The 14451-nt window shown below is 41.0% G+C and overlaps 2 protein-coding genes across 3 annotated transcripts; both read right to left on the reverse strand.

The window, feature by feature from the left end:
* Positions 1-1117: 1117 nt before the first annotated feature.
* On the reverse strand, positions 1118-9453 carry LOC123123849 (cysteine-rich receptor-like protein kinase 26). Its single transcript, XM_044544484.1, has 14 exons — positions 8913-9453; positions 8292-8417; positions 8064-8179; positions 7803-7891; positions 7288-7333; positions 5970-6077; positions 5617-5875; positions 5161-5389; positions 4911-5058; positions 4611-4808; positions 3846-3927; positions 2342-3773; positions 2092-2238; positions 1118-1726 (listed from the first exon to the last, which is right to left on the reverse strand). The coding sequence occupies exons 3-11, from the start codon at positions 8103-8105 to the stop codon at positions 3892-3894; spliced, it is 1155 nt and encodes a 384-aa protein (XP_044400419.1). The 5' UTR covers positions 8106-8179; positions 8292-8417; positions 8913-9453; the 3' UTR covers positions 1118-1726; positions 2092-2238; positions 2342-3773; positions 3846-3891.
* A 166-nt stretch (positions 9454-9619) lies between these two features.
* On the reverse strand, positions 9620-13958 carry LOC123123848 (26S proteasome non-ATPase regulatory subunit 12 homolog A). Of its 2 annotated transcripts, XM_044544483.1 has the most exons (11): positions 13679-13958; positions 13330-13524; positions 12121-12228; positions 11933-12037; positions 11740-11796; positions 11456-11652; positions 10792-10891; positions 10600-10712; positions 10355-10508; positions 10192-10269; positions 9620-10068 (listed from the first exon to the last, which is right to left on the reverse strand). In XM_044544483.1, exons 1-11 carry the CDS (start codon positions 13679-13681, stop codon positions 9850-9852), a joined length of 1329 nt encoding a protein of 442 aa, XP_044400418.1. In that variant the 5' UTR covers positions 13682-13958; the 3' UTR covers positions 9620-9849. The 2 variants fall into 2 exon arrangements, with proteins under 2 accessions (XP_044400418.1, XP_044400416.1); XM_044544481.1 differs by lacking the exon at positions 13679-13958 and having other exon boundaries at positions 13330-13530.
* Between the last annotated feature and the right edge of the window lie 493 nt (positions 13959-14451).

The following is a 14451-nucleotide window of genomic DNA, read 5'->3' on the forward strand; positions in this document are numbered from 1 at the left end:
GATCTTGTTGGCGGTGGCATGTGCAAATAGACATGAGGTCGTTCGATCACTCTACCCAACACTATAATCAATTGTCCTAAAATTGGACCTATTGTTCCTCTAATTATCCACGATACACATCTTTTTTCGCCGGCCACTACCTACCATTTTTATTTTTGAGATAAAACCAAGCAACTACAACGCCATATGCATCACTTCACGAATGCCCGTAATATCCTTTTTCTGCCACTGACTATTTATATTTGATATTACAAAATAATTACATCACTCGATGCCTGTGAAGAAACAATGGCGGGTCCCACTGTCAACATTGACGTGTGGGTCCTACCATTCAATAAGTTGTGAAGCAGTTGTGGTGGGTCCCGTGGCTAGATGTTACATGACAAAAAATGAGCATCACACATTCTTAATATTCGATGACTCTAATAGGTCCGTCATCAAAATTACCAAAACGTCACAGAAATTGGCAGACAAGTGGCACTCAACCGTGGAGGCGATTTTGTGACATTAACCGTCACTGATTAATGGAGATCGGTGACTCCACCTATAAAACGTCATACATCAGGTATTTGTGTGACGTTGTCCACCCCCGTCACGAGGATTTTCGTCACAGTATCTCATTTTTCTTGTAGTGATTTGTGCTCCATCAGGCACTAGAGCACTTTATCTATGCCAAGACTAAATTTGAACTTATGTAATGCTATGTTGAACCTATGTGTGGCACTAAGAACTACTGATGTGTAATGCTATGTTGAACCTATGTTGAACCTATGTGTGGCACTTTATCTATAATTCTGTGCTTGCACTGCTATATTTACTTTGTCCTGCTATGTTGATTGCACTCCCTGATCATCACATTCTGTGCATAATAATAATGCCATAAGTTCCTGGTATACTCATGCCATAAGTTACTAGTATTTTAAATTTTTCTGTGCACAAAAATTTGACTATCACACCAGTTTCACCTGGAGTGAGGTAAATATAATAGAGTACTCAATATAATACAAGAGATAGTACTGCAAATTAAGTTCAAATTCATGCCATAAGTTCAAATTCTAGAGTTGCATATAAACTGCATAATTCAGTACAAATTTAACCATTACAATACCAGTACAATACCACATTACAAACTTGTAGTTAGGTCTGAGTATTCAGTGCAACAGAGCACAACTACACCAGTACAATACCACATTACATAATTAAAATTCATCACAGATCTCCTTCAACTTCTTGATCTTGTCCTTGTAGCCATGCTTCTGTTTCAGCAAATCAGAGATGATGTACTCCAGCTTTTTCTTCTCTTCCTTTAGTTGGTCTCTCTCAGTCAGCACTTGGTCTCTCTCTACCACAAGCTTGTCCCTCTCCTTCTCTGCCTTTGCCCTGAGTAACTGATGTAGGTTTGTGCAACCATGGTCTGCCAGCTTCTTCTTCTCCATCTCCTCTTTCAGATCATTGAGAGCCAACCTAGTATTGCCCAGCTCAGTAATAGCATCCTCCTTGTCAGCCACCATTTTTGCAAAATCAAGTTTGAAAAATCTTAGCTCTTCTTCCATCTTCCTCTTTTCTCCAACTACTTTGTAATTGTGTTCAGCAAGCTGAACATTGTCTCTCAGCCTGTCCTTGTTTTTTCTTTGTCATACATGCTCCACAATTCAGTTAGGCAGAACTGCAAAGCCAGTGACCACTCAGGGTCTACCCACTCCAGATAGTTGCACTTTAGTTCAGCCTATAATTCAGAAAAAATATTGTCAATCATACTACACAAGAAATTGTGTTCATTGAAATCCACAAACAATTAAGAAAGCCTATGAAATTAATATGTGTTGTCAATAAGAATTTTTTTGGAGCAAATTACTACTGTCACTAACAATTTCCACCAAATTATTTAATATACCATAATTTCCTACTGGCACTAACAATGTTGTACACTACTAAATTATTTGGAACAAATTACACTGTCAGAGCATAATTATATCCAACTGTGGGCAGTGACAATTCTTCACACTAATAAGCAGAGCAAAATTTCCTTCTGGCATTTGAATGGAGCAAAAACTAACAAAGATTAACTAAAGACAGTACTAACCAACATACCTTCTCCTCAGCACAAGCAAGAAAGCGTCGGCCAGTGTCCGTAGAGTCAAATGCTACTAGCCTGAGGCAAGGCTCGCGATGCAGACAGCGAGAGGAGAGCTCATGAGCAATGCCACTCCATTCATAGCAGGGGATGGTCCTAGGAAGCTTAAAACCAAAGAGATTGAACAAATCAGCGAGTTGGTAAGAAATCCCCAACTCAAGAACCCTAACCCTAACACTAAATGCTGGAATCCCCAAATGAACGTACCTGGCTAGTCACTGACTCGTCGTCCGAAGAAGAAGAGCTTGACCCCTCGCTCCAGGAAACCATGGCGGACCGGCGGACGGCGGCGAGACGACGGTGGCGGCGGCGGTGGCGGTCGTTGAGGTCGAGACAGAGTGGTCGTATGTGGATGAGTGCTCTGGTGCGGTCTGGTCGTACCAGCGACCCGCGCGGCGCCTAATACACGTGCACGGAAACGGCCGTCAACCCCCGTCTAACGTCGTCCGTCAGCCCGCGCCACGTCGACCCGACAGGTGGGCCCGACCTGTCGGATTCGCTGTTTCCGCGGCTAAAACGGCCCGTCTGTGCTCCGCGTTACCAATTAGTCCCAGAGTTGGTGGTTTCTTGTGACATGGCTCAAATGTGGTACTGACCTGTTACCCTAGCCCCAAGTGTGGTGGTTTTGGGTAAATAACTCCCAACAGGTGAGGGCCAAACGTGCAATGCAACTTTGGTTACCCTAACTTCTGTGCAATCTGTTGTTGTATGAATTCATCATACAGTATCGATTACTTGTGCCACTAATGGATTGTCTGCTCTGTTTGACTATTGGAGCTACTCACTGATTGCCAATGTTTTAAATAGCGTGCTATTGCCAAATAGCGGCGGACCTCAAAATCAGCTATAGCGGAGCTATAGCAGGCTATAGCGGGTTATTTGTAAATGGGACCATTTAGCGGCACCCTAGTGAAAAGGCTATATAGCGGGCTATTTAAAACATTGCTGATTGCCCAAAACTTCATGAATTGAAGTATTCAACTGTGTCTCTCTGCCCTTGCTTCTATCTTTTATGGTGTATAGTTCGTGCCTTCCGTTTCTTAAAGAGCGGCGAAAGCTTTGCATAATTTTGTTAAATGAACTGGAACAGCCAGGAAAAAAAAGACGCATAAAAGTCTATCCTCCTGGCAAAAGAAAAACCAAAGTTCAAATTATTCGATTGAGTCCAGCCTCATTACATAACACCAAAGAACAATCCCAGCAGCAGGGAAAGCAAGATATCTACTCCCTCCGTTCCTAAATATAAGTCTTTCTAGAGATTGTACCAAGTGACTACATACGGAGCAAAATAAATGAATCTACACTCTAAAATATGTCTATATATATCCGTATGTTGTATTTCATTTGAAATGTCTAAAAAGACTTATATTTAGGAACGGAGGGAGTATCTATCTAGAACTGTTGCGTTTGCAACCAACAGTGTTAATCTCAACTCCTCAAGCCAAAGGATATCTCGTTTACACACAGATCATGTAATCGCTATGTGCACAACACCAGCCACATGAAGCATATTTCTCCAGGAACCAACACAATTTCAGATATGATGTGACATTCACTTGCTTGGTGTAGCTAGTCATCAAGCATAAACACCACTTCCAAGGAAGGCCAATGAGAAGAGACCCAGAGCTTTGCATAACAACTGAACCCATCTCAAATTAGATTTATATTCATTCAACTTCATAGAATTGCTAAACATTCGAAACTAGCATACCAGAAAGACAGAAGCAATGGGCGTTGTGGTGATCTCCTTTGCTAAATTACGGCGCCTCCGCCTGGATGTTGGGGCTTGATAGCTGGAATGGACCAGATTGTTGGTTAAATTTTGCTTGATATATACTCCCTCTCCGGTCATATTACCAGTAATTTATGTTGTAGTAGATATATTCACTCCAACGGAACTATCTATGATAGTATGTAGCATAAATGTCTTACAAGATATTACTAGAACGTTTGAGAGTTTGACATTACATATGTCTAAAATTATAACTTTTTCAAGAACCATTGGCGGTAATATATATTGTTAACATCCATATTTTAAGCAACACATGAGTTCAAAAATTAATTTAACTGACAAAAAGTCCATTTTCAGACCTTGAACTTTACGTGAGTCCAATTTTTGTCCTAAAACTATCAAACCCTCCAAAATAAACATTGGACTCTGAAACCATTCCCTTGGACTATCGATTAATTTGAAAGCAGTTTTTGTAAAATGCAGTAGACTAAAGAATGCTAATGGGAATTCAAGTTACAAAGTGGCATACAGGGTATGCATTAAGCACAATAGCTTAGTCCTAGAGACAAGGTTCTATTTTCAATGTAAACGAGAATTTAGAAGAAGTTATAGCGTTTTCCACTTTCTAGGTACAAGTATATAAATGTAATGTTTTGTACTCTCTAGGGTAGGAAAAGGAGACTAATACATCATATCTAACAGAATACCCTGATGCTATGATACATTGGCTCCAAGTGATGTTACCTCATTGCTAATATACCAATCCATACTTTCCAACCCTTGAAGCATATCAATAATTTTCTTCATTGTAGGTCTTTTGGTACGCTCAGGATTCACGCAGATTAGACCTATCTGAATGCATCTTGTTATTCGTTGGCAATCCATTTCAAGTGATGTATACCTTGGTTCTTTTTGCAGTGCATTTGTCCATTTTTGAAGTTCCTGTGAAATCAGAACACAAATATGGAATTTACTATACAGTGGTAACACGTGACATGGTCTTTAGGAAAGGGGGCCTCAAAAGTTTATACAGATGTGCCTTACACACTCGATGAATTCCGTGGAAGATTTTCTAATATCATATGGGTAGTCCCTGTGTCCCGTTATTACCTCCATGATAATTACACCCAAACCAAATATGTCTGACATAGGTGTGATTATACCTCGTAGGTATTCCAGCGGCATATAACCTCTGCATTAACATGAATGGGTGAATGTAAAGAGTTAGGGGAATGAGAAAACATATTTCATTGATTACTTAAAGCAATGGATTATGAAGAGGTGGTTCACTTACAATGTTCCAATAGTAATTGCGGTGTGAATAGTTTGTTTTTGATCAAACAGTCTTGACAGACCAAAGTCTGTAATTTTGGGTATCATATCTTCATCAAGCAATACATTCGCAGGTTTTAGATCCAAGTGAATAATGGGACCATCGGATTGCTCGTGGAGGTACTGTAGCCCATAGGAAATCCCCTCGATTATTTTGAGGCGTGTGGGCCAATCAAGTCCAGAAGATGCATCTGCATTTGTACGTAAAACATGAGAATTTCATAGATGATGTCTTAAAATATAAAATCGATTATTATTTGTGTGCTCTATATATAGAAAGAAATCAAAATTTACATTATATACTCTCTTTCCTTTTGTTCGTATGAACGCAGTTTTCAGGAACTATGATTAAACCACAAAAATTGCAAGCTCAAAGAGAGATGAAAAGTAAGGAAAGAAGAACTATTAAATGCCATACCTGAAATGTACTTATCAAGACTTCCCTTAGGCAAATACTCCAAGCAAAGCAAACATTCAGTGTACCAAACAAAAATGAACTTTCCTTCATGAAGTTTACGTAAATGTTGTGTTTCATAGCAGTAGCCTAGTAGTCGCACTATATTTGGGTGCTTTAGTTTCATAAGAAGATTAACCTCATTCTCAAATTGCTCATGTGAGCTTGACACTGACTGCACAATCTTCTTCACTGCGACCATTTTCCCGTTTCCTAGCACCCCCTGCTTAAAGACTCTTATTAATGCTATATGTATTTTTCGGTCAATTATATGGTTTAAACTTAAAAAAACAAAAACATATATGCCTTAACATTACCTTATATACCACACCATAACCACCTCTACCAAGTATTCTCTCATTGCAGAAGTTGTTAGTAATGTCTTTCAAATGTTGTAATGGCATATGGTTGAGTGTGGGTGTTGTCTGCATAAAGAAGATCTTGGGTTAACAAGGGATTGCGCGTATACAATTTCAATAGCACTTTTGGATTAATTTTGAGATTTTTATAAGACAAATAAATCAAATTTATTCTGGAACTATTAGACGAAACTATGAATTAATATGTAGACTTTTGGAAAATAGAAACAAAGGCAGATCGCAGTGAATTTCCTTCCTTTTCAATGTTGTGCTACAATGTAATTATATTAGAGTACCACCATATTAATTTCATCATTGTAGTGCAAAGATCCCAAATTTGTTGGGATAAGACATGATCCCAAAGTATAATTTATACTCTACTTTGAAACCTATTGCAAATCATCCATACGTATTAACTCTAGGCAAGTAAGCCCATCAGATATTATAACAAGGTTGTTCCTACAAAAGAAAAAAAGAAAAAAAGAGGATGAAAAAACTGAATCAGTGTGTTCTTTGTTGATTACTTGATTTATAGGAACCGCTCTCATTAGTTTTGTTCCCTGGGGCTGAAGAACATGTACTCTCTCCGATCCAAATTAATTGACGCACACTTAGTACAACTTTAGTACAAAGTTGTACTAAGTGTGCATCAATTAATATGGATCAGAGGGAGTATATTTTTTGTGTCCCACTGTGATGGTGATGGGGGAATATTGATTCTCACATGTTCAAAATAGAGAGGTGAAATGTCCATATCCAGATTTGAAAACTGAAATTTGTGTCCTGGGAATAGAGTTGGGTTTGGAACACATGGTGTGGAGGGTGCACGGGATCGGATGGGATTACTTGAGTTCATTAGATCAGACGGTACAAAATTTGAGTGTTTTCTAACAAAAAAGTTACTCTGGTTCTCTTTAGACACTGTAAAATTATCAAGACGATTATTTGGACATCTCACCATGTGCACTTGAATTTTAAGGACTCTGATTCCAGATTCGTAGGAAGCAGAGTGTGAGTGAGCACGTGATATATGTTGCCAGTCATATGTACTAGCTTAATAGGTGTGTTAACCAATACAAGTTTACACAATCTCAAGTTCAATTTCACTGGTTCTTTGCCCCAGTGATTAATCTGATATCTTAAAATATTTCCCACAGTTGAGAGTGAATACGGAACTGCGGATAGTAGACCAATGTTATTGTTTCACTCATCCTAGTGTTAAGTATCAGAATTGCAGATATGTTGTGACAAAAGGAAGATAAAACAAGAGACAAACCTTTAGGACGTCTCTATAGTGGACAAGGACAATGTGCTGGTAAGCCCTGCAAATATGAATTGCTGTCATTATATATGAATTGAATTTTACATGTTGATTAACGATTAATATAGTGGACGAATATTACAAATTTTAACATGCCTACAAGGCATTGGTGAATGGTGGTTTCTAGTTGTTGGGAACATCTCAGATGTATGCTGAAACTTCAAAGCAATAACCATAGACAAAATAACTTGTGAATAGGAACAAATGCAACAGGCTTTACCCTAGCACAAGAGAAGAAAACTCCATGTGGCGATGGAATGTTTATAAGTACCCCTCTGGGTTCCCATTAAAAGATCCCCCATGCGGAGCATGCGGACAAAGTTGCTATGCATGCGGTTATGTTCTAAGAAGAAGCACTCCTAATTTTAAAACACCCGAGCACAACAAAAGCTTATGCGAAGCCTTTAAGAATTGAAAGCATAGAGTACAGCACATAACATATTCTTCCTACAATTAAACAGATTTCTTACGGTTCAAGCGTCCAATATATCCGCCTCTGGAATGTAGGTTTTTTTTCTACGTGACCAGAGTAGCAATTCAGTGCACGTACATTATCAACCTGAAATTTCCAGTGTCAAAAGAGGAAAGCATATTAACTATCCAGCTCACCTGATTCAGCCATAACAACAATGATCCCAACTGTTTATTGGCTTTCCCAGATGTTCGCGGCCAAAACATATATGATTAACACTTCGACTCTATTAATAGACAAGATGAACATTGAACAGAACCTCAAGGTACTCATGGGCTTCATAATCGCTCTTCCCATCCATCCTTTTCTGCCACTGATACCCGTCACTCCGGTAGAAGCGATGTACCTTACGGTCGAAAAGAAACCAAGAACCACCTGTAATTTCAGAACCAATTAGGTGAATTAATCACACCCAACAGGACTAGAGAAGGTACGTGGTAGCTTGAATAGGATATCTCGCAAGCAAAAAAAGGGCTGATTTTATTACTTGGTGGCTTCTGGGTCTATTGGATTGGGAACCGCTCATAGTTCTGCAATATCTCGAGAACCTCCCTAGGTTTGAACCACACTGTCTTCACTCCATGTTGCAGATTTTGTATATCAAAATCTGAATCTGAAGAACAAGATGTAACAAACATCTTACCAACCAGATAAGAGATAAATGACATCATTAGTACTCCCTCTGGTCTTTATTACTTGTCGCTCAAATGGATGCATCTAGCGCTAAAATACGTCTACATACAACCGTCTGAGCGACGAGTACTATGGATCGGAGGGAGTACCATTTATCTGAATTCAGTCTTGTTTGATTTCCTTTTATGGTGGCACATCTTACCAACCAGATACAACAAGATGTAGCACGATCTCATTTGACTACTTGCATGTGAACTGCAATCATTTTTATTTCGATGTGGGATTCTCTTGATATGTGAGATAGACTAAATTGTCCTTCCAATTAGAGAGGTGGTTTGTGTAATCTCCACCATTGATTTGAATCAAAAAAATAGTAACCCCTTTTAGGGGGTGCATACTGAAGCACAGCTACCTACTGTGATCTTAAAGCAGACCAGGAAGATGGAGAAGAAAGAAATAAGAAGGCGTTAATTACCTAGAGAGCTGGAGGCATGTGGCGGTGGTGCTGATGGATCCATTTTCTTTCTTCTCCCAGACGCTGAAAGCTGCAGTTGGCGGAACAAGATGTGGATGCAAGCAAGGGAGATGCAGTTAGTTGGGCATGAAGATGAGGATGTTCGGTAAATAGAAGGATTGTTCTACGGTCTTCGGTTCAAACAAAAAAAAAATGTTCGGTGACATTAAAGACTCCGGACATGCATCTGCAAACATCGATTACTCCTCTGTCTCGTCGTCGTCACACATTTAATTTGTGGCCTCAGGCACACCAGCTACGTCTGCAAACCTGCCAGGCCCTAACCAAGGTCCACTCTACTCGGCTCAGTACTGTATCTACAAGAGAGCAGCCACAGGCAACACCTTCACGGATGCAAAACGGAAGCATCTCTACCGCCAACAACAACGACACCAACAAAACAGGAAACGATTGGACTCATTTTGCTTCATCTCTCAGCCCGCTCTTTCCTCCTGCAATGCAATGACGATGCAAGCAAAAGGCCAAATGGTTATGGGCTTACAGCTCCCAGCCATGTAGACATTACATGAACAGAGCAAGTAAAAATTTGCAAGGGCTCGGTACAAATCGATACCGATCACAACAGAACAAGCGCGTCCCCCAGCAAATCATTGAGAAACTGGGTCTACGCTCCGATGAGCAGATACATCCAAGTTCGCAAGAGCAGATAACAAGAATACAAAAAAATATTCAGAAAATTACAGCAAATAGTATTCGTCATTCCCTGTGGTTACAGTATTTCGAGGCCGGTTCACACACGAGTTCCCAAAGCAAACAGGCGATGCCCAGTTGAGCAGAGAGAATAGTTTTACCCGTACAGTGAAAGTGAATTCAGATCCATGGAAAGTCTACTACGCACACAACCTAAACAAGGCCATTCAGTTCAAAATGGTTCACTTCAGGCTTTCAACACCGCCTTGTGGATCATCGTCTCCTTGTGTATTTGGTGGCAGCTCTTCTCCACCAGGTCAAGGAGCTTCTCGAGGTTCGACGCCCACGAGTTGAGCACCCCGTTGCTGTCCTGGGCTGTCCGGAAGGACACGATTCCCATCGGCCTGTCAATCTTGGCAATCAGAGCCTTTGAGTTCACCATGTCCGAGATATGCTTCTCTGCCTCCTGTAGAAGCACAATTTCAAACAAGTTATTAGATACTGCATACACCATATATACCTATATCAACAGAGGATTAATGAAGACAAGGTAGTGCAGTGCTGCTAGCTGAAGGTAGGAAATACAGACCTGCAAGCTCAAGCAAAGAAGATCCGCCAGCCTCTTCAGGGTAATCCTCGAATAGTACTTCGAAACAACCAAGATATTCTGGACAGAGCATGAACCAAAAATCAATCGACAAGCACAAAGAAAGAACTGAATATACATATAGTGAATGCCAAGAAAGCAATACATGTTCAATGATCCTCAGCTTCAAATCCTCCGCAGCTTTTGTGCCTAAAGCTCCTCCAAGGAGATTCTTCTCGTTCTCGTATTCATCCTTGAAGAATTCCCACAACTTTGTCCACTGGATCACCTCCATGGTAACAACTTGCTTCAGTAGTAATCTGTTTCCACACAAACATAAGAAGTGAGCATTAGGTGAGGCCTGTCAGGTGTCAATCAGAAATTCTAAACTTCAAAGGCATGCAATGGTACCTGAAATTTGGGATCTCAGAAAGGTTTTTATCCTCTAGTGTAGCATTGAGAAGGCTTGACTGCATTGGATCATGAGGTGCCAGCACCAAGAACCAACAGATCTTCCTAAGAATCTATAGAATCAGGCAGTCAGATAGAGTTAGGTATGCACAAGGCACACATGCAATCACAGAGAGGTGAGTGAGAGATTACCGGTGTCCACTTTGCTGGATCCTCTTTTATTGATGGAATTTCATAGATCGACTTGTAGCAACGGCAGATTTCCAGGTAATCATTGTTATGTGAGTAATAGCTGAAAAGAGACAATGAGAAATCACGATTGCCAACCAAATATGTAAAATACTCAACAGATTGAGAAATTCAACTATCAATCAAGCAGTTCAAACTGGGAACCTATTTTCACCTATCAAGCAGTTCAAATAGGGAACTAAAGCACAATAATAGCTTGACTTCACAACTTTAGCCCCTAAATCAGATATTGTTGCAATCTACAGGTAGGCATTCAAGCAGTATTCCATGACATGACCATGCAAATAGAACATATACATGTAGGATACCTACAGGAAAAGGCAGAATTTTGAACAAGCTTTCTAATGATAAACAGATCACAGGTTGCAGTAATGACAAACAAATGTCAATTGAAGAATTGAAGTATATGACAATTTTTGAAGTATGTTGCCTTGATTGTCAAGGCATACATTAACATTATGTTCTGTAATTACTGTTATTATCTGTCAAGTAAACTAAACATTATGATATTTACTTTGTCTAATAAAAAAGTTGCAATAACTTGATACATATTACAAGAAAAGATATTTGAACTTATCATGGTTTAGTAACACTAAGAACTGCATACCGAATCATCAGTTCATAGTAGATGCGCTTCAGTTCTAAGAGTGAAGGTACATCTGCAGGGGCTTCCTGAACCATATTATCACCTTCCTTTGGTTTCTTTTTGTCCTTTGATGTATCAGCATCAAAGACCCTAGGGCTAATCTTCCTGGATAAAATTTGTGCACGCACATAATCTTGACGATCCAGGCACAGCCGAACCTGCAGCCACGATATAGAAAGGTTTCTCATGAATGCAATCTTCTCTGTGACCCTTCAAAGTTCTATTATTGCCAATTGCCAACATACCTGCTCCAGAATGAATGCAAGTTTCTCTGTCTTCGCCATCGAGCCAAATGTTTCAACCTGAGGGTCAAATTCTTAGTTGTTAGTTAAGAAAGAAAGTTAAAGGTTGCCGGAAAAAAGCACCAGCAAAATAAGCACATCATAATTATAGTGGATGAACAGTTTATCAAGAATTCTAATGCGCTTGCAAACTTACAGCAACTTCCTGCATGATTTCAGCAGCTTCATCAATCTTTCCCTGCTCCTCTTTGATTTTTGCAAGCCTTTTGATCAATCTAGCTCTCTCTATCTCCACATATATCTACAATGCATGCTCAAGGATGAGTTTCTGAGAGCCAAGAAGTATTACAGATGTAAACAATAAAAAGTAGCGATTCTTCTCACTTTTCCAGCAGCGACGCTGCTCAATGTTTTGATAAGCTCAATACGTGTCTCCACGTCTGGTGTCACGTCAATGTACTCCATCGCTTTCTGAACCACAGCAGTAATAGCCTGCATATAATAAAGAACAAGAAGGTGAGATATGTGCATAACTCAAAACCAAAAGCAAATGGCAACATCAATTGCAGACATAGCCAAGAGTGCTTAACTGCTAATGGCATATTGTCCAATCCGTCAATAAATAAGATGAAAGCTGAACATTAAGCAGAAGATACATACATGGTCTAACAAAAGAAGGTCCTACTGTTTTGGAGAGAGAGAGAGAGCGCTGTAGTAAAACAGTTATTTAGTGAATCAGACCATGCAATCACTTCACCATTCTGATTTAGTGCTTTGTGATAAAGTATTGGTAAGAAGTAATTTTGTGCAAGTACCAGAACAAGGCAGTGAAATGATATAATTACTGAACCCGCTGTCGTGGTTAGAGTGTATGCAAGTGACTTCAAACAAAAAAAAATATTGCACACATGGGCATAAAAACAGCTATAAGGACAAACAGATCCTCCAAGTAAACACTAACATCAATGTTGTTCAACAATGTCTGCACATACAGTATAAATATAGTAACTATAAACACGGAGTAGAAGAAAAATAATAATTAGGCTGCATGACTAATCTTGCTCCCTTGACTGTTGATCTATTTCATACATGTGCTATAAATAAACAAAGAAAATAGAATAGTTGGCACTGAAACAGCCCACTAGAAACAAAAGAAATCAGTTAGTAACTCTTGAGTCCCATTAAGACATTAAGTTTTACAACAGTAGTGAACACTGCAAGGGAGTGATGTTACTAGGCAATATGGCATGTCTTCCTCAGATGCGGCAAAAAAACATCCAATTACATGAAGGCATCAAGCTAAACAGAACATATTTGAGACCTACTTTCTTCAGACATAGCCAATAACATATTTCCACTACACAAATTCCAGCTTCTCCCTACAAAGACAATCTAGCCTGAACAGCCAATTCTTATGACATGAGAATAAATCTAACAAGTTAATCTAGCCAACTCTCTGAGCAGCTTCTCTGAAGATGTTTCCACCACATAAATCTAGAGTTAAGTATCTAAAAAAATCGAAGCCGCAGGCCCAAGTTCGCCACAATCGAACACGAAGCATAGAAGGGAGGAGGCGTGGCGAGCGAGGCGTACCTGCTTGAGCTGGCCCCTCCGCTTGGAGAGGACGACGATCTGGTCATTGAGCGTCTTCCAGGCGGCGTCCTTGAAGCAGAGCTCGACGATGTCGACGGCGGCCTTCCGGGTGCCGGCCACATCTCCGGCGAGGCGGCACTGCTTCTCCGTGTTCAGGAGCGACTCGATCGCCGCGTCGAGGCCGCTGCTGCCCTCCTGCATCACCACAAATCACCGTCGTCACAAGGGCAGCAACAAGCAGATCAGATCGGAAACCCTAGGCCGATGGGGATGGAACCCCGGGAAGCTCGGCGGCCGGGTGGGGGGTGGGGGAGGGCGAAGGCGGGCGGGAGGAAGAGGGGGAGCTCACCATGGTCGAGATCTCGCGAGGAGGCGGCACCGGCGGCGGGGGTGGGCGGAGGACGGAGGAGGAGAGGGGACGGCGGCCGATTTGGGTTTGCTTGGGGGAGAGGTCTCGCTGGGTGGGGATGGAGCGAGGGGAGAGGAGTATAGTGGTGGTGCTGAGCCGGGTCGGGCTCGGGCTCGGGCCGGGCGTCTTGGATGGCGACGTGAGGTCTGGACGGCCCAGATCCGGTGTCTGGTCGGTCTCTCGACTTCGTCTACGTGCCCCCACGCAGGCTCGGCCGGACCTCCTGTTTAGCGAGGTGTCCGGCAGGAGGTTTTATTAGAGCTTCTATAACGCGTCTGGAGCATGTGGCAGATGTTGTTTCTGCTGAAACCACTGCATTTTATATGAAGGTCTGATTATTTCCAAAATGTTAAATAGGAACCGCAGTCATCATGGCAGAGGACACATCCATTGCAAAGGCATAATCTTGAATCATTGCTTTGTCCAAGGATTGCGTCGAAGAAGAGGCAAGAGCACTAAAGGATAAAACACGAAAGACATTGGTTAAAAACAACTCGAAACCACCATCACTGCCACCACCTCTGAAGTAGAGAAAAGCGGGGAAAACAACAAAGAGATTGGTCAAAACCAACTCGAAACCACATCCATCATTGTCATCGTTGAAGTAGAGCAAAGAGGACTATAATCAACAGGATCAAGAACCATTAGTCGGGCAAGACCGCCATAGTTGTGGAGCGAGATGTTGAGTTTTCCTACTAGCGCTAGTAGAAAAA

The sequence above is a fragment of the Triticum aestivum genome, chromosome 5D (assembly GCF_018294505.1).
Source record: "Triticum aestivum cultivar Chinese Spring chromosome 5D, IWGSC CS RefSeq v2.1, whole genome shotgun sequence".
In the NCBI taxonomy this organism is placed as follows: Eukaryota; Viridiplantae; Streptophyta; class Magnoliopsida; order Poales; family Poaceae; genus Triticum; species Triticum aestivum.

Excerpts from the sequence above, each read along its gene's own strand:
- LOC123123849 (XM_044544484.1), bottom strand. The coding sequence starts at position 8,105 with ATGGATGGGAAGAGCGATTATGAAGCCCATGAGTACCTTGAG. Across the intron at positions 7,334-7,802 it reads ATATATTGGACGCTTGAACC|GGCTTACCAGCACATTGTCC; the intron begins GTAAGAAATCTG and ends TCATATTTGCAG. Across the intron at positions 5,059-5,160 it reads GCAATTACTATTGGAACATT|AGGTTATATGCCGCTGGAAT; the intron begins GTAAGTGAACCA and ends ATGTTAATGCAG.
- LOC123123848 (XM_044544481.1), bottom strand. The coding sequence starts at position 13,530 with ATGCAGGAGGGCAGCAGCGGCCTCGACGCGGCGATCGAGTCGCTCCTG. Across the intron at positions 11,653-11,739 it reads TTGCATTCATTCTGGAGCAG|GTTCGGCTGTGCCTGGATCG; the intron begins GTATGTTGGCAA and ends TCGTGGCTGCAG. Across the intron at positions 10,713-10,791 it reads ATCCAGCAAAGTGGACACCG|ATTCTTAGGAAGATCTGTTG; the intron begins GTAATCTCTCAC and ends CTGATTCTATAG.